General features: G+C 40.6%; 1 protein-coding gene across 1 annotated transcript; it reads left to right on the top strand.

Annotated features, from left to right (window-relative positions):
* The first annotated feature begins 670 nt into the window (after positions 1–670).
* On the top strand, positions 671–26238 carry LOC109488194 (nascent polypeptide-associated complex subunit alpha, muscle-specific form-like). Its single transcript, XM_019792371.1, has 6 exons — positions 671–1358; positions 5247–5303; positions 19736–19794; positions 20302–20548; positions 20734–22229; positions 22518–26238. Exons 1-6 carry the CDS (start codon positions 1163–1165, stop codon positions 23301–23303), a joined length of 2841 nt encoding a protein of 946 aa, XP_019647930.1. The 5' UTR covers positions 671–1162; the 3' UTR covers positions 23304–26238.

The following is a 26238-nucleotide window of genomic DNA, read 5'->3' on the forward strand; positions in this document are numbered from 1 at the left end:
TCTGGATTTAAGTTTATATAATCTATCAGGCGTAAAATGTGTTTAATGAAACATATATATCTTCCCTATGGCTATACCTTTTCCCTGTGGGAGCATATTATAAATGTAGACATCGCTAATGCGCTCTCCAAAATATGATAAATATAATACTAGTAGATCCATGGGAAATAATACCAACTAACTTAAATTCAAGTGAATAGAAATAAACTTGTCATGTATCGCATTTTTTTGTGAATACGTAATTGCCATGTTTACATCGTAGATATGTTTATCTGTAGTGCAAGGAACATGTCTCCTTTGTAGTCTTAGAAGCGTCGCCTCAAGACACGCAGCGCTGAAGTGACACCGCCTTTAAGAAACCTGCCGTATATATAGGGAGAAAAAATAAATCGATGACTAAGTCCCAAAGCAGGCCGCTACTGGGGTTACGCTCCCTTTACCGTGTGTAATTTCTTCCAAATACCGTGAAGAAAGAAAATAATTAGAAATACGCTTAATACATTCTTAAACGGTGTGTCTCGGAATGCTTATAAATTGAGTGATTAACTCGCGGGGCATGTTGATGTCAGCTTGTCACCCTACCCGGCCCCGAAGAATTCCTGAGTTGCTGACCGAGACCACCCCTACCCCAGGTTTTCCCCCAGGGTCATTCTACTCCCGTGACGAGAACCCCCGCACCCCTGGGTGGAGAGAGCTGACACAGAACCGGGGACACCGTTGGAAAGAGGTGTACGTCGTGGCTTTATTGAGCACGAGTGACCAGCCAACTCCAGCGGGACACCTGTCCACTACTAGAGCGGTCTCTCAGTCCTCTGGTTACGGTAGGGCCTGGCTGCCCTCGTGACACATACCTCTTGTCGACCATACCGTGGCGTACAATTGATATTTAAATACGAGGTCTTGCTTTACCGCTCCGAGCAAAACACACACCCGAACGGCGTCCCGCCCTCAGATTTACAAAAGTGTCACCGTTCATCCGACAGGAAAGTATGCGGCATGCAAATCTATGCAAATACTGGGGAGTGAGTGAGGAACTTGGCGCGGTGTAGTGTGTGTGTGTGTGCCGTGCACGGCGGCAGCTCCGGTGTGTCCGTACCGTACTCGGGACTCAATGGGAACCGTTCTGTGGAGGCCAGTATGAGCAGAGCGGAGTGAAGGAAGGATGGACGCGATCTCAGGGACGAGGCGACAGGTGCTGTTGGGACTTTACCTGGCGGGCGGGTGGCTACCGGGCGCCCGCGCACAGACTGCGGGATGTAGCGTGAACATCCCCGGGCTAGCAGTGGGATGTGTGCTGGGGACGCTTGCCCTGTGTCTCATCGCATTCGGCATCTACTTTCTTGTCAGTCGGAAAAAAGGTGAGTGGCGTGACTAGAAAATTTAAAATGCAACCCCTCCACGTCTTAAATATTTCTTAAAGCAACTTAATAATCCCGAGGACAAACGTCTTGACTGATATGGTGTTGTCACTTGAAACCCGTTGTCAACCCGAACTCCAAGGTGTGTGGAAGCTAATCTAGTTCCTACACTGCGCAGAATTGCAGCGAGTTATCTTCAAGGTAAACATTGTAAAGGTTGGCGTCGTGTTGCCTCCTAGCCCTTCTTTGAGCTTTCAGCGCAGTGCATTGGCCCAATTCTCCCCCACCGATGTTTTCAATACACACCTCTCCCAGATCATATTCCCTACGTGCCAAGAAAATTGGCTTTAGAAAGAGCGCGTAATTCGGTGGCTTGTGTGCCCCGGCGCTGTGAGGAGAGAGAGGCGGGCCTGCCACACTGCTGTGAATTAAGGGTTCGGTGTTAGCCGTCATCCTAGAATCAACAATACCGATGTGCTAATTTACTCGGCCTTCATTCCCCGCGCAGTCAAGCGAGACCGAGCCGCTTTCCTCGGGTTTTGCAGTCGTCCAGGCTAAAGTTCCACACTTTAGCGCCGCCCGTCCCCCCACATTTACTTCTTGGGATCCTTTGACCGCCTCTGGGCGGAAGCCACAATCAGAGAAGGCATCTAGTTTAAACATAAGCTACCACCTGCGACAGAGAATCGGCCGTCGACATACCAACGCTCATGTAAAGCCAAACTGGCATGGAACTTGCCCCCCGACGCTCTGCCCACAAAAGGCGGCCCTTTCCCCCCTTTGTTCGCGGCGCTTTGGACAACATTGTTTGGCGCTGAATTGAAAATTGTCGCGCATCCAAACGTCGAGAGTTTCTGTAGAGGTGAAACCAGCGATCCCTGCCCAGGACCAAAATGCTTGTCCAGCAAACCATGAAGGAATGTGCGGTAGTTGAGCACTCTTAGCAAACACCTGAGCGCCACACCGGACTATGCCGGGCCACCACGGATGGCTGTACCCCTTATGAAACTTGAGAGGTCCTGCTCTCTAAAAATGCCAGATGAAAATTCCACCCCCCAACTAAATTAACCTCTCCCCACTTCAACTTCTCTGTTAAACTGTAACCTCTCTGTCCATGTAAACAGGTGGCAGAAGGCACCCCCTGTGTTACAGAGCAAGAGGAGGGAGGGGGATGGGTCAGATATTTCTAAAGCACACCAGGAGTATTGTTGTCCCACTCCTTACAGATACCTGCTAACAAAAAGGGCTCCTGTTGCATTTCTCCCAGGCACAGCTAAAGTCATTTCTGTGTAGTGCCTTCTGTCTGTCTAGTAAAGTAGGCTACCTTTTGGAACTTTAACCACCAAAATGTTAATGGTTGATTATCAAGCCTTCTCTGATAAAGTCCTGACAATACAGGGTTATAGGACTATGGTTGTGTTCTAGACTGCTCTTGCTGTTTTTATGGTCAACTATATCCCTGTTGTGTCCGTACCTTTAGTTAATAAACTGTAGAGAAGACCAAAAATAATGACCAGAAATGGGGAAGACAGTAACATCTTCCCACACCATCCAGGTTTCCATCCCTAACTTCTAAGCTATTTCAAACAATTGAGGAATTTTGATATATTTTCTCTGAAATCTCAAAGTCCAACCATATCTTGGTCAAAACAAAATTATCCTCTAATGAAATAGGAACAGAACTATTACATTTAAAGGCCAACCACTATGTTGCAGGTGACATATACAACAGAACAGGAAGATTTCAAGGTGACAGTCATTTATTATGAGGTTTTTAAAACAGTAAATTTGACAGGGTGTGGTGGGCGTGGTAGGAAGCACACATGATTAATAGGACAACAATGGAGCTGGTATCAGTGTGATGTACATTGTATTAGGATAAAGCTGATCAGATTATGAGGTCAACAGAAGGGATAATGAGCTGCTATTGTCCAGTGTTCCTGTGCATTCCTACATATGATCCCCTTCTGACATGACTGCTTGCCTCCCCACCACACCCTCGGTTTCTTAGGGGCAGAAAAGTCACATGTTTGACTTATCATCAAATCAAACTAACCTTTATCGTTACAATTCTTCTGGAAAATGTCAAAGTTGTTGGTTGTGTTCTAAATCTAATATCTAACTTGTGTAAAAATATTTGAGTTTCTAAAAAAACACATATGTTAACTTACGAAAAACCAATTTCACTTTACATTGAAGAATTTTCTTTTCATTCTAGCGACAAGTACAAGATGAAATGTTTAACATTTGTTTGACAAGACAAGGGCACAGCATGCAGTACATTACATGCCCTTGGCCTTGGCCATCCTGCTGTGATGTCAACATTGAAATGCAAAGAGTAGACAGGATACAAGACAGCAGAACATTGAACAGACATGCAGGGCAGACCAATCTATCACACTAAGTAACACTGTCCACTTAACATTCAGGTGGACATGAGAAATTTACTATCTGCATGAATTTTTTGCAGTCAGTTATATGAAGAAATTTCCCTTTAAAATGAGATTTGACGCTTTCTTGCACACGCAATAACAAGTACAACTACAGAGTTTCTAACATAATAACATTACCCTTGAAATTGATAAAACTACTTCATAAGTTTAAAATGATATTATATTAGCTTGTGAGATCTGCTTATTGAGATAAAAGTAGTGGATTACAACAATAACGGGAAACTGTAAGCCTTTAATTGATGAAGAGATTTGTAATGAAAAATATACAGCCTGGCATCACCATTAAAATGGTGCCGGGAAGTCTGTTACACCAGACATAAAAATAGAAATATCAGTATCAGGTCAGAGCTGAGATTTACCACTTTGAGGTAACGCAAAGGGGAAGGATTAACCTTCTCCCTGCTTCCTAACACTGTAACCAATACAAGATTAGTGCCAAAGCTGCTATCTCAGCAGGGAGAAGGTTAAAGGTGCAGCTGGTGTTTATATTGACATACCTTCCTCCAGTATGAGATGCATTTCCTACCTGCGAAGAGAATATTTTGCTGCTAACTGCTCGAGAAGACATGTACAAAGTGTCAGCTCATCCTTTAACTTTCTGTCTTTTGCGGGCTTAACCGAGCACCACATTTATCTTGGTTACTGCAGAAGTCAGCCCAGAGAGGATTCGAGAACTGACATTCCTCAAAACTGTATATGAAAGAGGTAGAATGCACGTAGCCCAGGGCTGTATGTAGAGAATGTCTGTGTTGACTGTTGGCTGACCAGAATAGCGCTACGTAACTTTGAAGATAAGAGTGCCTGTCCAACCTTTTAGTGTAACTCCCCCAGTGGAATATTTATGGTGCTGTCACACCTGTAGGTGTCACAAGTACCTTGATAAATAATTGTTGTGGAGTCAATTACTCCTGTATTTCAACAGGTTGTCCTTGAAAGAAGGTTTTGTAAAGGAAGGTGGAATTGTATGTTGTTTTCATTGAATGAAGAGTTTCTATGCATTCGGTAGTCATAGTTGATAATGTTTAAATTCATTATAGACTGCCTTGGTAGATATAGCATGCTGTAATTAAGAGATAAATCCCAATGGCTTATTTCAGAATACAGTTCAAGTGCTGCACTTGGTTGATAACGCATTGAACAACACAGTGATGCTTCATGTATGTAAAATAAATGGCATATGGTTGATGCACACTCTTTGGCATGTAATAAAGATTTTCATCTCTTGCTTGGCTGGGTGTTTGTCTGCTGTGGAAACAAACTGTTCCCTATTTGTCACCCGAGGCTATTGTCACACAGAACGTGTTGTTGATAACAACATCCACTGCGATTTACACTAATCTTAAACCAACATGCTCTCTAGATAAAAAACAAAGAACGACAGAGAAAAATAAAACAAGATGCTTATTGAAATGTTCTTCTTCTTTTTTTATTGCAGCAAAGAAGAGGAAGGCATTGCAGGTTGCAGCTGGAGGGCCAGGTGATCTAGAATCAGGTCAGTAATCACTTTGTTGCCATAGCAGAAGCTGTAGACTGATCGTCCAACCACTACCAACAAACAACAAATAGAGTTAAGAAGGCCCCTATGCACCCATCACTCAGACACATTTCTGTGACTAGATACTGAAGAAGTATATCACATTCTATAACTCTGGAAATGGAAATCCTTGGGCTCTGTGAGTTGATGTATGGCATGCTAAAACTGTGCACAGTCTACGTAGAACATCAATTTACAGTCTGGCAGTTAGATAGGTACCAGTCAAATTGAGACATATTGTCGTTTGTTTGTTCAATGGATCATTTTGAAAACTTGCAGACAGTCTAAATGGTGTCTTACTCTTCTACAGTAAAAGATGTAATACTTGTTATATTGAATTAAATATACAATGACATGTATTATACATTTATCAAACAGTTGCAATCAGAAAACTCTGCAAACTAAGTGCTAACAGAATGGATATCCTGCCAGGAATATCCGAAATTATGTGGGAGGACTTGAAGTCCTTCCATTATAATGGCCGATAAATCCATGAAAGATGGAGATTCATTCAAAACAGTCCCCTTTCTGTGCAGAAGAGATAAGAGGATCATGTCTGTATGGGGAGAATATGACCAATAGCTTCACATAAATCCTGACTGAGATCAGTTTGACCGTACCTGCCTTGTCCTTTCTTCAGTGGTAGGTATGAGATCGGAAGACGCGATAGCACAAATTAGAATACCTCTCTGTCTGAGGAAAAGATATGAGATCAATGAAGCCCATGCAGCAGAAGAGGGGCCTTTCTTATGTGCTAACAAAAGGTTTTCTGTGCTTGGAAGGATGTTACTGTTCTAATGCTGGAAAAAAAGTTTTGGCCACCTGCTTATAATACATTTGGAGGTAACTCAATACAGAAAAATTTTCACACTGAGAATAATAGACTCAACCTTAATATTGGGAACATTTCTTATTGTTTTCAGATATTTCCAAATTTATATAAAATAGCCCCCCCCCCCTGAATTGCATTATGAAAACTGATGTAAACTGATGTTAAAACCTGAGACTAAAGAGGTGCTGTTGCGATACTTTTCCTAAAATTCCGTATTGGTGATGAGACTCAGTCTGCAGGTGTCATCAGCATTCCTCACGAGTTGTACGTGTAGCAACAACTAATGCATAATACTGTCTGTACATCAATCAGTGTCACGGTAATGCCCTGTTTTCCACACTCCCTTTATTCTCCGCTCAAAAGGTACATAAGGAGTTGTTAGTGTCCTCAAGTGTTTGAACCTGTGGCGGCCGCTGTCTCGTGCCAGTAATTCTCCCGGTCCCGTCTGATCCCTGACCCTTTGCAGTGGCCCTGCCCTCAGATCCCTTACAACCAAAATAGTCAGGCCTGGTTTGGCATTCAGAACATCTTGTCATGCCCCATGTCTCCTGTCGGTGGGCGTGTTGGTCCTTTCTCCCCTCCCTTTCACATGCAAATCAGAAGTGCTCAAAGAGGCAGCTTTCACGGGGAGGCACAGACCTAATTACTCCTGAGACCATCGCGAGTGACCTTACTGCTCCGAAAAAAGAAAGCGTACAGTAAAGAAAGTGGTAATGTCATTACTGAAGGACGTATGTCTTCTTTAAGGGCTGCCTGGTATTTATCTCACCTTTCCTGTTAAACAAACAAGAGTGTCTATTACCCAGGTAAAGCCGTCAGTGCTGTGGGTGCTCCCAAACCTAACCAAGTGGAAGTGTAATGCTATGTCAACATAAACATTTCTGACATGGGCGATATAGTGTGGCTGTCAGGTGGCCAATTTCCATGCATTTCCAGTTTATAATCTGAGCCTCCACCAGCAGATAGTGTCTTCTTGCATCCCACTGGGGTGTTATATCCACCTGTAACTTGAGCAAAAAGCTTTGGAATTCCAATATTTTATCATGAAGGGCCCTGGAATGCACAGTATGTGCACGCTTGGTACACAATGCATTGCTTTGCATCTGGTGTGAAACGCTGCTTTTACAAGGCACAAAGGCTGTATAGTTGGGACAGTTCATATACTACAGTGTTGTGTACAGCTCTAACAACCTTCCAGATATGTGGCCTCCCTCACCTAAAGATGCTTACAGGTTCTATAAATAAGTGTAAGAGATTTGGCCAATATTACGGTTGCTGGGCCTGAAGTATTTGAGGTGTAGGTTGGTGTAGCTATAGGCACAGTGGTGCAGTGAAGCATGATAAACACCTGGGACAGGGGAGCTCACATTCCTTAGGTTTTAATGCATGGAGGTGTCATGTAAGGTGCTGTTTTATTGTCGTTTTATGCATCGATAGGGACTATAGAATTACACAGAAGGTGTAGTGCATTTGACATACTACTTACAGTACTCTACAATGTCATAATTTAGACTACAAATGTCCATACATGTACTCTGTCAGATGTAAATAGAGAAGCTTAAATGACACAGAATATGTCAATTTAAGACCCATCTAATGAAAAATACCATTATGCTCAGTTTTTATAGAAAATTGCAACTGAAACCTCCTGTGCAGTCCTTCTGTGTGGCTGGTGGTTTTCTACATAGTTTGGGGCTGACTTATGTTGTTTTCTTATAGCTCACATTGTTCTTACCTAATAGTATGGCCATTAACTAATCCTTACGCCACTTCTAGGGTTGCAATGCAGATTAAGTTTTGCCATGATATAAGAACAGGCAATTAAAAACAGTGGAAATCTGCCTCAAAAACCATAGAAAACTAAAACTCTAACTGAAATGTCATGCACTCAGAAGTCTAGTCTTCCTCAATCACTCAAACTCACTCACTATCCTGTAAAAATAAATTGATTACCGGATGCTGTCAACCATCTTCATCTATCTCAAGGTGTGTGGGAGATTTGAAATGTCTCCTGTTACCATTTTTACACACAGCATCAGCTTTATGGTATTACATATCTTTCATGTGGATGAATTCTCGAGCGCTGGTTTCCAGTATTAATGAGACACCATGGGACAGCCAGTGGCAATCAAAAAGTCCTTCTCCATGTTTCGTGTTTGGAATATTTATCAAGTAGTCTGTAAAAATAGAAACAGGAGAGCTTTTCAATTAACCTTATAGGATGAAATCACCAAGCGTGTCTTTCAATTCTGTAATTAGCATCAAATTAAATGCAATTGTCATCATAAGAAATGGTGATGCTTCATATTTTGTCATATAATAACATTAAGTTGATAAAAATTGCTTCTGACAATGTGTAAAATAACATTTGAAATTTAGATTGAAAAGTTTATGGCCTAGCCAGTGCACATGGTCAATATCACCTTTCAACACTTCCTTTCACTGTATACAATTCAATGGTAAAATATTTTAAATGTTAATCTGACGGAATGTTTTAAACTTTCACTAGTGGGATTAGCATAATGATAATGCACTGCAGGAATGGCAGACAACTTTTTCCCCTGGGAAATTGTGGCATTTAGCTAAGCCTTACATCTAGCTGCAATAGAATAGCTCTAAAATTGCTTAAAATCACTGCTCTTCCCTCTAACCATTTACATCATTGGTCAGTGACATGTGGACCATCATTTAAAGAATGGCTCTTTAATATGGGATTTCTTTGAGGTTCAGTCGGCTGCTCTTTGCTTGACCTTTGTATGAACTTTTGATTTATCACCTTAGTGTCATGTCTTCATAGTACAAAGATAGCACAATAAGGTGATAAATCAAATCCTTTCTAATTAGACAACCTTCTTAATTGGAGCCTACACAACTGTCTGCAACGTTATCACTTTTTCTGCAGACTCTTGCACGGCTATTTTCTATAATCATAGGATGATTATTGAATTTGGCCAGCTTGAACTATCCGACTTCCAGCACCCCGAAACTGTGCGTTCTGCTGCTCTAAGAGTGCTAAAAGATTATCGATAAAACTGTCAGCGATAACGCATGCTGATTTATCCACACTGCTGTGTCGGCCCACACAACAAAGGCCCACAATCATTGGGAAGCCATTACTGACAGGTTGAGTGAGCTAATAATGTTATGGAGAATTGATGCACCTGCGACAAAACACCACATCAGAGCGTGGCTTCTCCAGTCGCTGTACCGACCCCAAGAGGCACACTACTGTGGGATGTAGCAGCACGGGCAACGGTTTACCGACCGAAATCAATTCTGACCCGTTTGTGCCTCAATAGATCACACCCGTTCCAATAATGATCTTGGATTGCTGATATATATGGATGCAGACAGTAAAATCTGGGTTTCCAGCTATGGCATGCATTTTATGATTGCTGTTGGTCATTCAGACAGATAATGGTCACTGGATAACCGATCGTTGGTGAAAATAAGCTTAAGTCTCTGCATTTTCCCTCCTACCCCGAGCTAGCAATTTCCGAACAGACGGTGTATGTCGCAAACTACATGTTGTATGTTTGACCTACCATGACTGAAGGTAGTGATGTCACATCAGTCATGTGAGTGCTGAGGAAGAAGTGTTCACCTCTCAAATTAACAGAACACGTGAGTCAGGGTAGCATGTACAAATGTATGTGTGCATGTAATTAACTCTACAGTAGCATACAATGTTGTCATGATAAATTCTGCAGAAGGTACAATGCTTGATTCGAAGTGGAACTTGTTTTTGCTGATATGGCGCTGAATTAATAGTCTCATTGGGTTATCCCTTTCAGAATGTTCAAATTCTCCACACCAAATAACCACAATTAATAAGCAATGTTACTTTCTTTTTATGAAGCATACCTTTGAGTTGGATGTTTTTCCTTAATTCACAGCTAATATTACGCACTACAATGACATGCTTTTACAGTATTTTGATGACAGATTTTTCCAAAGATACTGCCTGCTATACTGTCATAATGTGATATATCATAATGGAATATGATATTAGATGTGTGTCAGTAGACGTAACTTGCAGACAAATTAGACATGCGAGTGTTCTTTAATCGAGGGAAACTGGCACATTGCTCCCTTGAGGGCTATCTCATCTTCTGAGCTCAGGCTGAGACTGGCTGGTGGTGAAGATGTTGCATTTTATTACAGCTTTGGGCATAGGTATGGAGTAAATCTGCTGGTAGAGCATTGCTTTATGCTGTAATGTGATAGCCAATCGGCAAAAACTGATTTCAGCATTTGTTCTTCTTCCTTATTGCAGTTTACCTGATTCCTATATCATTAATATCATGTCTGTCTGCCAGTCAGTCTCGGAAGACCATGACTTCACTGTGCAAAATAAGATGGTACCATTCCTTTACAAAATGTATTGGAGCTCAAATTCAAATGCAAATCATTAATATCATTTATGACATCATAGTTCACTAATATCAAAGAATGATGAATCCATGTACTGCTTTGTTACTGCAGTCAAATTCATTGATTTCCACTTTTGTTTGTTAAATTCATGGTATCATTTTATTTGGAGATGGTGACTTCTTAGGCATTCATAATGTTTCATTCATAGGAATTGGTATTTGCATTGAACCTCATCTCAGGTCATGATCACAGAATAATTCTCAGCATCCATGTGCTGACTTAGACCTTATGTACACTTTTGAATCTGCATATTGTGACAGGTAGTTGGTACTCCATCACCTAAAGTTTATGTTAATATGAATTTCCATATCTACATTTCATGTAGTACATGGCTTTGTATCTTAATTTGTACAATTTATTTCAAACCAAACTGCTTGAACAAAGAGAAATTTGTTAACCTTGACTTGTCCATGTTTTGATAGTCACACTGTCCTTGCTGCAACCTACAATTAGGATATTATGTGTTGTACTTTAATTAGCTTTTATTGAAATATTTTACTGAATATTTTAGGGGGGAGCTTTAAGGGGGGAACATGTTGAAATTTTTTGAATTTAATCAATGAAATTTTAGTTTAAAGTCCTTGGTTGTAGAATTTAGACATTTTATTCAAGTGCTCAGATACATGACTATATAATCTATTTTACATCATAGCTGGGCTGTGATATTGTTAAGAAAAATGGGTGTTCTGGACCATGTGATAACTTGGGTTATGACACGGCTTCTAATGGTTACAGTATTTACACAGGCTTCCAAAAGTTCCATAGAATAATTCAAACACGTTTTTGTGTGCACTGCGCCTGCCTCTTGAATACTGGATTCAGACATTGGAATGGATGACAATTTTTGTTTAGGGAATTTTCTCAACTTCTGACACATTATGCATTGAAATGTGTTTATTTCCATGTATGACATAAATAAAATACAACATGGTGTATTCTGCATTACCTTCAGTTCCAGCACTTCAGTGATTTGACCTGTGGTTGGGCTGGTACCTCGGGTGATATACAGACCACACCATGTTGCATTCAATATTTATATTCATCCTAGCCTTGGCCATTAACGGGGACAAGGTAGACAAGAGCTCTTAAAAAAGATGATACCCTGCTGAGAACTATTAACGCAAGTGAAACCTGCTTGGCATTCAAACTGGGCCACGTAGTGCATGTTACAACAAGAGATTGACATTCTTGTATGAGTTCTCTCCCCAATGGGACTGGGGATTTTCAAAAAGCACGCTCATTTAATCTCTATCAAACCCTTATCGTGACAAATGCAGCCTCGATGTTCTCCATATATAGGTGATACTGGCACATTTCACAGTACAGACACGTATGTGCCACTTTTGTTGACATATTCTCCCCACAAATCTGTAGCCTAATATCTTAATACAGGGTTGCCATTGACTTTTGTTGGATTATCTTGATTAACATTTGACCTTACTTGTCACTCCTGCTATTTATCTTGTTCAACATCAAACATTCGGATTGTCAGTGACAGTGTTGTTGCTCTTGGGTGATTCCATATCTTTGGATATTGGTGACAGCTATGACCAAATTCAAACTAAATGTTTGTACATCTATAGCTTAAGATATAAACATGTCACTTCTAATCATGTAGATGCCTTTCAGCAGCTAAACCATGTATGTAATTTAGAGGCAAACATAACAAAAGGAGATCAACTTGTGTAAAGAATGGCAGAACTGAGTATAAGACTATCAAACACCTGAGGCTTAGTCTGACCTACTGGGGGGTGCTTTTATGTACACCTTTGTCTACAGCCAGTGAAAGGCGTGGTTATAATTGGCCGATGGAATGCATCCATGTACGAATCACATTCTTACAGGCTTAGATCATCATGGCGTCCGCCAAGACCAATGGAATATTCCGTATGAACTACGGTATAATCGTGGTGTAGGACTCCATGCAGGAATACTTGTGAATATTGAAGTCGGACAGAGATAGCACAGCAAAGAAGACACCAACTACGTTCACCTAACAGCATAGAAAATTGACTGTTACTAACTAACCTGAGGCAGAAGGGGACTGTGGTTTATATTTGCAAGATGACCACCTGTGGTGAAAACTGGGTCTTCTGGGCTTACACCAACCCACTATATTTGACAAATGTTTCAGGTAAGATAGTTGGTTTTGCAATATCACAAATTGAGGTAGATATTGCAAATTGCATTCCAAATATGTGAGATAGAAGCGCAAAGTGGATACGTCTATGTCAAAATAGTCATAGACAGCCTCGGGGACATGCTTACTGTCTTTATCCAACGGCATTCTGGGATTTTGACACAAATAAGACAGTTAAGAGCTGTAACTCATCTGTCAGCAGATTAGCCATTTTGCAGGCTGTTTGGGAGGGGGGACTTTAACACCCCCAAAAAGTGACTATTGGGTTGCCTTCTCGCTCTTCACTGCCTTACATTGCAAACATTAATCTCAATGGTGGAGGGTTTCTTATCATAGGTCACTACACACACATCTAGTTCTTAATGGTACCTTTAGGCTTCATGTCTGGTTTTTGACAGCTTGAAAGAAGCTAGGGTAGTTGACAGATAACACAATACACGACAAGTACATTGTTTGTCAGTTTCTTTGTCCATGCAAGGACAATACAAACTTGGGCAGATATAATCACAAAATACAATCAAAATAATCAACAGATAATTTGAGCAGCTGATTCTTTAGCCATTGATGTGAGAGAAAGATAAAGTTTGCATACAAATGTCTGTTTCTATATCATATCCATAGCATATAGATTTCTTTATCACATTTAATTCTAAGTTACAGTATATATAATTACAGAAAAGGTAACATTAACATACAGATGTGGGCTGAGATTTTCACAGTATGTTTAAGAACTGTGTGACCCATAAGGTGACGGCTATAACTCAATGGAGGTTACCAGTGTGGACTTCAACTGTGCTAGTGAAAAACAGGCTGTGATTTTGCAATGTTTTCATAGTCCATTTCATACGTATGTACCATGCTACCTTTGTCACCTTCCTGATATGTAGGTCTCCCAAGTGAAGCATAGAATCATCATGGCATCAAATTACCCGATCAGGTTTACATTGTGATACATGTGTAATGTAGCAATAAGGTCATACAACAGCTGCTACCAATATTGAGGGGGAAATTAGCTAATGATCCCATGAAAGGACACCTGAGCTCGATCTGCCTGATACAAAATAGCAGAGAAAAGAAGGGCCTGAGTTGTCACAGTTTGGTTCTGATGTCACCGGCTAATAAATTCTATCAGCACGTCTAGGAGCTACAGTAACATTACCTCATTTTTTAATCACTGCCAATCAAAGCACAAAGTGGCCATTGGTCAGGGGATGGGTGTTTACAAATTAGAGCAGGGTAATTAATTTTCATCAATCAAGCAAAAGTGGCACGCTCTTGGATTACACATAACAGTTGTAATAACAGTCCTGCTAATTTGTTGAAACCTTAGACTTGTCAGGGAGTTGTTCACTGTTGGGGTGATGAGGAGTTAAAATGCTGGAAGGCACCAGGAAGTGGTCCATTATTCTGTTAAACAGCAGCCATGATTAATGAGCTCCCATTGGTCAGGAAGTAGTCTATTATCAGCTAATCAGTGAACGGCTTGTGATGATTACTTTCCCTCCCACCTATTCAAGGGCAGGGTGTGATATTTTCCCATGGGACCCCAGGGGCAGGCCTGGGAGATTTCAACACAAGACAATGCAAGAAGGAAGCACAGAACTTTTGAAGTTAATGGTGCAAATCAGTGTTCCTACTTGATAGATATTGAAAAAAGAAGATGCATATGATGCATAGATAGTGCATATGACCATTTTTCTAACCATGACAGTCACTATAAAAACAAAATGAAAGAAGCCTGTTGACAAAAGGAAAAACTTGTGAAATAAACAGTATTAGCATAATTCATAGTTCCGTGCAGGTACAGTATTTACAAGCCGGCTGCATATACTGAAGAGAACTGGCTTTCTATTATCTCCTTGCCTGGAATGAAAATTGCCAAGTAGCAGCCTTTGGCTTCAAAATCAAAGGCTTAACAAAATCTCTTTTGATGAGAGGGACATTTCAGAACTAGAACTGATATAATAGATGTTGTGATTATGATAGTTTGAAGTGATGTGCAGGTGATTTATGGAGTCTCTATTGACTTCCTGCCATTACTCTGAGTGCATGGCTCTAGCCTAAGGAATTCTCTCTCTCTCTCAAAACCTGCCTTGTGATCAGCGTACGAAATCACACACTACATCATCTTTAGTGGGGATATTTAAGAAACATCATTCATTCAGTCTCCACACCTACTCATTGCTGCAAGTAGAGCTGCCAAATCTACCCAAATTTGCAACAGCCAGCTTTCCTTTTAGTTGAACAAACTTATCTTTAAGTGGAGAATACTTTGAGCCCAAGCCGGCAATTCCTTTTCATACATTGCACGTTTTAAAAACTAGCAACTGATGTATGCTGCAATACCAACAGCTGCATGCATGCGCATTTGTTTGGGTCCCTAAAGGAGAAGGATTACGAACAGATCTGTGAAATAGGATTGCGCATTATTGAAAATGGACTCCAACCAAGAGGTTGAGTGAAGATGAATATGCCTGTCAATGGGAAAGGATCTGATAAACTCCAGCGCCAAATGTGCAAGATTTTGATAGGAGATGAAACAAGTTTACGCCGGTACATCTGATTGATCCGGGCACAAATCCCCTCATAGCGACAGTGTTATTATACGGCGGATCGAACCGAATGGCAATTCTAATGTACTGATGTAATTACAATGTGTCTACAGTAGAGGTCCAGATGAAAGCCCACCATTGATCACTGAGTCCCAGGACTATACTGGTCCAGATGGGGACTTAACAGTCCATAGGCACAATAAAGCACCGAAAATCCACAGGGTATCCGCATTACCAACCATCCAACCTCCTGGAATGTACAAAATATATTCACATATTAGTGTTTCCTACAGAACTTTTCTCTTCAATCCTCTCTCATCAATTTTGGTTGGTGGGAAGTTTGCATGGACATGACTTGAATGGGTAGTAGTACACTGTGAGGGTGTATAGAATCAACCTTCTACCTGCTACCATTGGTAGAATTGGTTAATCTCTAAGCAGATCTTTTGGGTGGCTGCAAAGACAGTAAATTGCACTGGCAGCATCCATTTGCCTAACAGTATCCACTTGCCAGACATTTACTATTTGCCACCCTGGCGTACAAAAAGATACCAGCACAAAAAAGAGAACTCAATAAAAACACCTAAAAGCATGCCACAAATAAGCCGAAGCCCAAACCTCTGCTTGGAGAGTAAGAATTTGTAAGAATATTAAGCTGAACAGCTAGTTCAGTGTGCTAAAGGTTACAAGTGCATGTAGGGTGTGGTGTACTGTGGAGCTATGAGGTCGTAAATAATTGTGAGAGAGTCAAAGCATGATGTGCATGTATAATGAAGCATATTTGAAGGGCCAGAAATCTACAAACAAATCAGGTGCATTGAGGGAAGGAAAATATTTCTCTGAGTGGTAATATTGGGACAATAAAAATATTAACCTCCTTGGTTGAGACAAATATTGAATTAGGATACATTGTATACACATATTAGCATATACTTGACAATGAGGTGCCAATCAAGACTATACAAATATTATAAAACAAACAACCAAAATTTCCTTTCAATCTGCATACTTTCATATACCAAGGTGTTCAAATAAGTGATCCCAGCTTTTTAATTTGTACTTAGTTAATAATAATAGTATGATGATCTATGATACAATTTATAAAATGCAATCTTCATAGGGTTAAAATTTCCATGTGGCATATGCATTGCTTGAACTCGAGTTGCAAAGCCTTTGCAATACTAAAAATATTCTATATGTCAAAAGTTTCAAAACTTTTCTTTCATGATTTAGATGCATCATTCTAGATATGTCTGAAGTAATCTATATGGAAATGTGATAAAAATTTTGTCCCCATGGGTCAGAGACAGTGAAATCGCATCAAAATTACTCGCCCTGAAAAATGCAGCAAAATGACTTAGAGGCGGTTTAGGTTGGCTGCCCAATAAATTTTTGTCCTTCTGCTATTTTGGTGCCATCTTTTTTATATTGCCCCATGCCACTTCCTAGTATGGTTTGTGAGCACAAATGGTGAAATCCAAATCCTGATAGCTGGAAGATATTCTCCAATATCTCAAAAGCATTTGTGTAAGTGGAGGGGTTGGATATCCGATGGGCTGTATATGCTACAGTATCATGTATGCATGCGCACTCTCCCCAGGCCTAAAGTATCAAGAGAGCCACCAGCTCCATCATACTACTTCTAAGATCGCGTATCCTTACCTCAGTTTTACCAGACTTTTGATCCTAATATGATCCCCTGCAAGTAACAGAGTGGTCAAATGGACCATAAAGCTCTTGGAAGGACTCCAACCTAAAGCAAGATTACATAAACCACGGAGTGATCTAAAGAACATAAACCAGAAAATAATGTTCCTCGCATTTTGATATCCACGATGCATGGAATCTTGAGACTGAGTCCTATTTATTTTAGAGTCCTTTGGTTACAAGAAATGTAAGAAATGTGGGTTGTGCAGACAAACACCTCTCCAGTGAGATGAAACGAAGATAAAGAAATGCAGAAAGTCAGAACACGTAGCCTATTATGAGTTAAAAGCATGCAGCATATTTGCAAAAATCCAGTAAAGAAGGACTATGCCTTAAGCCGGGGGCTCAGATGTTCATGGAAAAAAAGACGTTTATTGTACGTTTGTGTCCAGAAGGCCCAGGCTGGGTACAAGCCAGACAACACATCATGATACTTAAATAGACTGCATCGGGATTGGTATTCTGTAACCGTAATGGATAAGTAGGCTCGCAAAGTTAAGCGAATACGTTTTATCTTCAGACAGATGAAAATGACTTTTATGAAGATGCTGTGCATTAAGATAAACGTTCCACAATCATGGATACGTGACCTTCTGCATACAACATTAAACTTAGGGTCCAAACATAATCTGTATACATAATTAGATGAAGGTAAGTGCAGAGAGTCCCTGGGAACCATCTAGGCCTACATTAAACATCAGAGCTCCTCTGCCCACTCCTTGTGAAGACTGAAAACAAATAATGCTGATGGCTGCTTATTTGAACATCCATACCAGCTGACATGAGTGGCTAAAGAGAGGCCCATCAGCCAGGAATGGTCCATTTACTTCAAGTGATTGATTTTTTGGGGTTTGCATTATTTCAACAGCTCTGAGGTAATGTCGCAGCAGGGAGGTAGGGTTACCACCTCGTAGTTGTTTTTTAGGAGGCATTCCAATGTTTTATGTTGTTAACTAGTGTATATCATCATGTTGGTGCTTTGGTATGTCCATTAACTAATTGCAGTGTCAACAATAATTTGTAACTGCCAACATTGATCAGGGCCGTTCCATTTACAAATTCCAAGGGGTGGCAAGGAATATTATCTCACTTTAGATTCAATCCATGTACACATGTAGTCAGTGTGGGGATTCTAGGGTTTTCATTCATTGTAACCAAATTCCATGTTGAGAACATAGTTTGATTAAGTCATCATGAAAGTTCATCTGTGTGTGGTAGTTACATGTTGAAAGTAAACTTTTGACCCAACACAAAGAAATCTCTCACCTAGAGCTTTCTACCAGGCAATCACTCTGGTTTTGTAGACTTGTATTCTATACCAACAGTGGCAGTAGAGGAAAGTTGTTATGGTTATTGAGTCTTATATTCTCTACACGACTATTGTGTATATAGATGCATGTCAGTAGTGCTCCTCTCGACCAGAATAGAAAAATGTGAAGAACTTGTCACTGCAACAATGAAAATAAACACAGAAAGGGCAGGATGAGATGTAGTACGTGGGAACAGACATCACAATTGGGCAAAAGTCCCCCCACTGAAAAGGGTCATCTACTAAAGACCTCTTTTTGTTCCATCCAATGGGATTCAACAATAATCTTTTACCTATGACCAACCTAAGAGCATCTTCTGTAACAGGAGAAATCGACCCCTCAATTTTTTGACTTGCAGCATGTCTTGTAATTTAACAATATTAACATTTAGTTAAATGAAAAGATCAAGTCTCGCATATGACAATTTTTTCATTAAAGGTGTTTCTGTTGCACATGTATCAGGGTCAACACAGCTTATTGAATTACTGTTACTATAAAGACGAGAAATACTGTTTGCTCTTTATCATGTAATGTTAGCATCCTAGTATTGATGGCCATGCATTTGCTGCACATTTGAGATATATTGTCATGGCAATGGTTCGTTTTCCAGTTACATGTATTTGATTTTGAGATAACAACAACAGCTCACAAAACTAGAAAGTGGAGATAATGAAAGCCTCTTTGGAGAGTTGGAGACTTTCCTAATGTACTTCCTGTGACCTTGTATACACAAATATGCAGGTACATAGAGCCAGATGACCTTGTTCTGAATGCACACATACAGGTCCACCCATTCCTTAAATATATTCCCATCATCTCTTCGAATGGAAGTTCTGTCAGGTGTAAACAGATCTAGCCTGTACACTAATACCTATTTGAAGACAAAAAAGGAAAAGTAAATACCAGGTTAAACTAGGCCAACCAATGAAGCAACATGACCCAGAAACTCCTTCTTGTGTCAACTGATAGATATTCCCACACATTCCAGCAGGGATTTATACACTAAAACCCTCCCCAAAACAGGCTCTTCAATGTCCTTATTATGTCTCACTCTATGAGAAAACTTAGCAGTAATTGCTATTATAAGAGTACAAATGTAGTTATGATGTATTGCAAGAAAAATGTGATTCTAAACTTAAAAGTAGCCGAATACACGTTTATCCTAATCCTACTCCCTGCTTCTGCTATGCATTGTGTGAGATAATAAGGAAAATTACATTGGTTACCAAAAACATTGTGGGTTACCGAGAACCAGAATCCTAAGTTGAAACCTAAGTAACTGTTACTGTTTCTCCCAGGAACAAAGTAACAAAATGTAACTTCAAAAGCCCCCATGCCAGTTGATCCATGTACAGTTGGAACTGAAATCGTGTAATCCAGTCAGTTCATGACTTCTTTTGTGTTGTTCTCTCCAGGATTTCCGGAGGGAAGGGGCCACCCCAGCCATGCGTATGTGATCGAGAATCCCCACACTGTGAGTACATAAATATAATATAATTATAAACATATGTTGTGACACATGATAACTGACAAGGTGCTACAAATTGCAATGGCTTCTAAACCTCATTCATCAGGCAAAAGATAGATTGAATGAAACAGTTTTCCCTTATTTTCAACAATGACCTACACATTTTTGAAATTAATAAAAATAAAAGTTTGATGTTACAGCCTGTCAGACAGGCTGTAACATCAAACTTTTATTTTTATTGACAGTGTCATGAAAAGTGCACGTTTCTCCACTAAACTTAGCTGTCATCATTCTTTATCAAATATTATAATTGTGCCCATTCATCAGAGGCAATCACTCTGTACATTGATTCTTCTTCTACTGGGTAGTATACAAAAAAAAGCTACTTTGTACCAATAATATTTATTTGTCTCAAACAAATTCTGATAGCCAGCCAAAAGAAACATTTTGTTCTAGAAGGCTTCAGCCAACTGAGTTGCTATGCAATGACACTGTATTTTTCACCTCTTACAGAAGGATGAACAGAAGAATGGGTCCCAGAAGACAAAAGCTGCAGCGGCCCCACCTGTTGGCACGACCACCAGGGACGTGTCCACGGAGGAGGCAGTACCCGGGGACGACAGCTACCTGGTGCTGCTGGACAAGAAGGAGGAGGACCAATCATCCGGCTTCAACATCATGAAGGGGGACAACGGCAAGATCTTCATCCAGGATGTCCGACAGGGAGGACCAGCATGGAAGTCTGGCAAGATCCATGATGGTGGGTCCCTTAAACACTCACAAAGATTTAGCCACACCAATTTAATGTATTGATTCTCAAATTTTTCAGAGAAAAACTAGCGTAACTGGTCATGCTTGAATTTGGAGTTAACATCATATTCCTTAAATTTGATACGTATTGAGGAAATTTCATTCTCATCTTGAAATATACTTTTTATCTCTTAGGTGACCAACTGGTCAGTGTCACTGTCTATTTCACCGATATTGCGTACGAGGATGCGCTCACCATCCTGAGTTACTCCTCGCCCTACAAGGTTCAGCTCCGGCTACGGAAGCCTAGCAAGCGACCCAGCCCGGTGGCTAAGACTGTACCCGTCACCATTGAAATGCAGCCTGTCCCAGCTGCAAGCTCGGAGACACAGCAAGACGCTGCCAAAGTTCTGCAGCCGACGCAGGCTGCCGCAGTAGAGCAGGAACCCGCTGTCGCTGCAGAGACACAACGAGATGCTGTTCGAATGGAACTGCAGCAGCAGCAACCTGTACATGAACCTGAAGTTCTAGAGACGTTAGAACCACTACCTTCTCCCGAAGACAGACTCCCACAAGTATGGGGAGTAGAAGTTGACGGCGACGATGGAGGTCTTTCAGAGAGAAAGCACAAGGCCGTCGTCGACGAGGCCAACAGAATTGTAGACGATGCATTTGAATCAGCAAAGGAGGAGCTGAGAAGAGAGGAGAAGCTCCTTAGAGAGGACACTCAGCAGTCGGACATGGAGAAGCCATTGACGCCCAGACTCGAGCGTAGATTATCCTCGACAAGCTTGCCGGGGGCATTTCCCGAAGAAGCCACATGGAAGTCCCCCAACCCATACCCTTCCAACCTACCTGAGATCAAATTTACTGGCCAATCAAAGTCTCTTGATCACCTGAACAAATCAGTAGCAAGCAACCTTCCTGATGACATGAGACCTCGTTCCCTGGCAGATATAGACTTCTCCAAGTACATTCCTCCACCCACTGAGCCTCCTCCCCCTATGACCCCTGACACTCCCAAACCTATTCCCCCTGAGAGAGGATCTGCAAAGAAGAAACGGAAAGCTCCCCCTCCTCCATCAGTGACTCCCTCTCCTCCTACAGTGTCTCCCTCTCCCCCTACAGTGTCTCCCCCTACAGTGTCTCCCCCTACAGTATCTCCCCCTACAGTGTCTCCCCCTACAGTATCTCCCCCTACAGTATCTCCCCCATCTGTGACTCCTCCCCCATCAGTGTCTCCCCCTCCCACATCAGTGTCTCCTCCTCCCCCATCAGTGTCTCCTCCTGCCCTTTCTGAATCTCCCCCTCCCACTACAGTGTCTCCACCCTCTGTGTCTCCCATTGCCAAGAAAATTCCTTCTGAACTTCTGACCAATGTAACAGTTGAAAAGGAAGAGGACAGAAGAAAAGATGAGTTGACAGACAGTGGTTTAGAGCTGAGCATATCCACCCCTAACCAAGAAGTTGCCCCTGCCCTGCTGCCCCCACCCCCTCCGGCAGTTTTACAGACGCACGCATCCCAGGACAGCAGGGCTCCGGACAACCCCCAGGAGGAGAAATCTACCTCACCAAGTGGAGATTCTGGCATCAATGTAGACATTGGTACTGTGGAGCCACCCTTACTATCACCACCTGTGGTCCCCACCATCTTACCAGGGAAAGAGTCCATACTGGAACAAAAGATAGAGGTAACACGTTTACATCTTTAACAAAAAACAGAACTTGAACTTCACCTGTTCAATTCAGAAATATTGCATAATCTACTTTCTCCATTTTAGTTTTTACTCCATATTTTTTCTTTTCAGAAGAACTAAAAGCTGCTAGCAGATAGACCTTCTCAATCCTTTCATATCTTCCAGAACTAATTCATTGTAAGATAAATGATACCTGGAATATTGACAATGTATTGTATCCATTAGCCACAGCCACTGATCATTTCACTGAATGACAACTCTTGCCTATCAAATCTCTCACAGGAGCAGGCCCAAGAGAGTGCACGGGAGTTTCAGAACTTCCTGGATTCTCAACCAGAGAAATCCCTTCTACCTGCTGCACCTGCGCCACCTGTTCTTCCCACTCCCCTAGAGGAGGACCAGGTGATCCCCGAGGAGAAGGAAAAGCCAGAGAGGAGCAGATATTCCCCCAGCGCACTGACCCAGCCTTTCACACTCCCCCCTGTGGACTTGTATCAGACACCCACGGAGGAAATAATCTTGAGTTCCAGTAGCGAATCCGAGTCAGAACCAGACGACAGCAAGTATAAGAACATTAGGGTTGATGAAGTAGATAAAAAGAGATCCTCAATGTCCTCAGAACCACCAGGACCAGAGGAAGAGAGACCTGGTTCCACAGAGGGGGTGTTTCTGGCGACCATGGTCAGTGTAGCTAGCAGTGAGGAGTCTTCATCAGAAGATGAGGCGGAGTCACAGGTTGTGACAATGTCTCCTCCTTCAGCCAAGCAGCTGAGGGATCAGTTCTTCAATGACATGAAGCCCACATCAGGACTGGAAAACAACATCATGTCCCCAGAGACCCACCCTGTAAATAACACGGAGGAAATACACGAACCACGGACTCCCAGTAAGCAGAGGGCCTCCTCAGAAAGCAGTGAAAACCTGTTGGACAGTATCGGTCAGCAACAAGCGATTCTTGAGGATCAGGCGGGGACGTCCAGTCCCTCCCTGGTTGACCAGTCCAAAACAGACAGCAGAGGTGGGCTGCAGGGTGTGAATGGGACGCCTGAAGGCAGCTTTATGGTGTAGGTTATTTCAGTGGGAAGGAGTTTTGACATCTCTAGGGGAATCTATTGGAAGTAAATGTAAAAGACTTGCAATAAGTATTTAAGACATCTGTTTACATATCGTGTATGTTGACAAAAAATTAACAAATTAGTCAGAGGTAGATAAGTACTAGGAGTATGTACAGGTGAGCAAAATGTGCTAAATCTATAAAACATAGATACTGTACTGAATAAGACCACTCCATTTCACTGAAATTTCATGGATATCTAGACTAAGGTCCATATCTACATGTACGAGTCATTGTAAAAGGCCCATATCTTCAAATACAAATTCCACATTCATAAGTGTGTGCAAGGTCTGTATCTATGAAGCCTACATGGTACAAATTTCTGACTAGAATGTTCACATTCCATACAGCATCATCTTTAATGAATGTGTCAAAAACTAGCAAACCGTACTTCTAACAAGTTAATACGTGCAGAGTAAGTGCTCCTGTGCGTAAGAAGGGTCTTGTGGAGTGAATGTACTTAATTTACACAAGTTAAAAACCTGCCAAGTATATTTGGCATTACGTCGGTGGGAGAGTCTTGGCTTAGTTGATTAGGGAATACATGTAGGAAATGTAAATGGCAAGCGTAGATAAGTTGGATGAATATATAAAGTCAACAGTATTGTAAATTGTTTTTCCATTCCAGTTTTCTTGCCAATTGGATCTAACCATAATGGTTAAATTACGATACGTATGTGCCAGTTGCTTTTACCTATGCCCAGCTACACAGGTTGGACAAAAACAACCACAATACAGTTTATAGTGTTGCAACAGTTGGCAACTGCTGTATGGATAGTGCCATAAATTTGAGAGACCTTAAAATTTCACCTATGGCAAATGGTAACCATATAACCATCAGTGCCATAAAACCTTTCAAGAGACAAAGGAAAGCTACCAACAAAAGAGCCCCATCCAGTTACTGAAGTTCATTAACCACTGACCCTCTTCTAGTACTTTACACAATCTTTTCCAAAGAAATGGCAGCCTATTGCTAGCCTTATTGAATAAGATACCGTAAGGTATGATTAAACTTGAGATTGCATTTTAAGATGATCGGTCTGGGCTTCAGTTAGCTCTATAATCTTACATATGTATCAGCCTGTATCCTAATTAGAGCACTAGCTGTATCATATTATGTTATAAATCTAAGTTCTACCACTGCTACATGAGGGAAGCAAATCTCCAACAAGAAAATTTCCTCTTAAGAACTTGTTTGTGATGATGTGGTGGTTATTTGCATTTCATGATAGTACAAAATGTGTGAATACTATGTATTTACAAAGTAACTGTTGTAGACTGAAATTGTCTTTAAACAACTTGTTCTGGTCTATTAAATAGTTCTAAAAATACAAAAACAAAACAGTGAGACAAAAAAAAGGAAAAAAAAACTTACCCAAGCTGCCTCATATCTATCATGTGACATAGCAAATAACAACACTAACAGTACTGGTCAACTGCCATTTTTGTACCAACTAAATAATGTTAACCAATTTAATTTATTCGTTTTTTTTACAACATTTTACAATATAATCTTACTTTTTTGTATGATTAATGATAGCATTTTGCAAGTATAATGTTTTGTTGTATTAACTTTTTTATCAGGAAGTCCTGTTCTTCAGGTATTGTGTTACGGCTACTTGAGACAAGGGATTCATAATGAATGGAAAAAGCTAAAAATGATTGATATCAAATGTTGCTGTGCATAATGTTAGACTTATGTGAAATTTATGATATTTTTATTACATCATGAGAGTTTACTCCATGTCAGTTGGTATTATAATCCATACAACATTGTATTCTAGACATAGAAACAGATATATTTTACCAGTTTCTGTTTCAATATGCCTTATCGTAGATTTACAATAATTATTCGATATTGTATATTTTCTTGATCATTTTGTAATGCCAGTAACATGAAAAACATTATCCAGACCAAAGTGTTTTGAGAAGGAACCTCCTATCTTTTCAATCATGAAAACAAATTATTAAAGACCCACAAATCTCTTCATTTAAAACTTAATATGCCTTCTGTTCAAAAACATGGTTGGGACAAAAAATATCAAATTCTAGACCATTAAATTGGGTACCGTAACAATAGATGTTAAAGCCATTCTTGCATATCATGTTTGTTTATTCCAGAATATTCTTTCCTGTAACAAAAGTACAGAGTATCAGGAAAAGTCCCCCTGTGTCAGCTGTTTTAGTTTTGCTTGATCAATTAAGATATCAGAACAAGTGTAATGTGATCTTGAAAAAAATTTGCTGTAATGCTTTTTCTGGCAATAAGAGGTTGGAGCTTTAGGTGTGGCATAGCTTTCCTATGGTGCAGTAGGGTTGTGCTGTAACTACATAATTTGGCTGCAATAGGAGAGAACCCTAACTTAGACAGCATTATAGAGAGTTAGTGACTTTATTTTTTGCTACAACGAAGAAGATCATAAAGATGATAGTGGCAACTTTCATCCCTTCCACGAGTTGTACAATTAGAATGCAACCAGGTGTAGGCTTTTTGTTCCACTATAAAATGGTAAAAACTAGAATGTATAACAATTCCTACACGTAGGCCTAAGCTTGACTTGCTTGTATGTGTGTGCTATCTAATATCATGATATAGTCACTGTGACAGAGTTAAAACTGGTCCAAGTATGCAAATTCTATAGGGTCAGTAGATGCCGAAATTCTACTGTAGTATTGTGTGTCTGAGATCATGTAACTTTTAATTTTCTTGTGACAATATGTAAGATTGTTGTTATGATGGGACGGTAGCTTTTATACATTGCGAGTCAAGTAAACCCGTATTATATATAAATATGTATATCTTGCCCTGTATTACTGTTGGTATATTGATAAGTATGTATCTGTAAGTCTCTGTATTTATGGCAATAAACATACAAGTCAAGAGATGAA

This window comes from Branchiostoma belcheri, unplaced genomic scaffold, assembly GCF_001625305.1.
Source record: "Branchiostoma belcheri isolate BF01 breed outbred unplaced genomic scaffold, Haploidv18h27 scaffold92, whole genome shotgun sequence".
Lineage (NCBI taxonomy): Eukaryota > Metazoa > Chordata > Leptocardii > Amphioxiformes > Branchiostomatidae > Branchiostoma > Branchiostoma belcheri.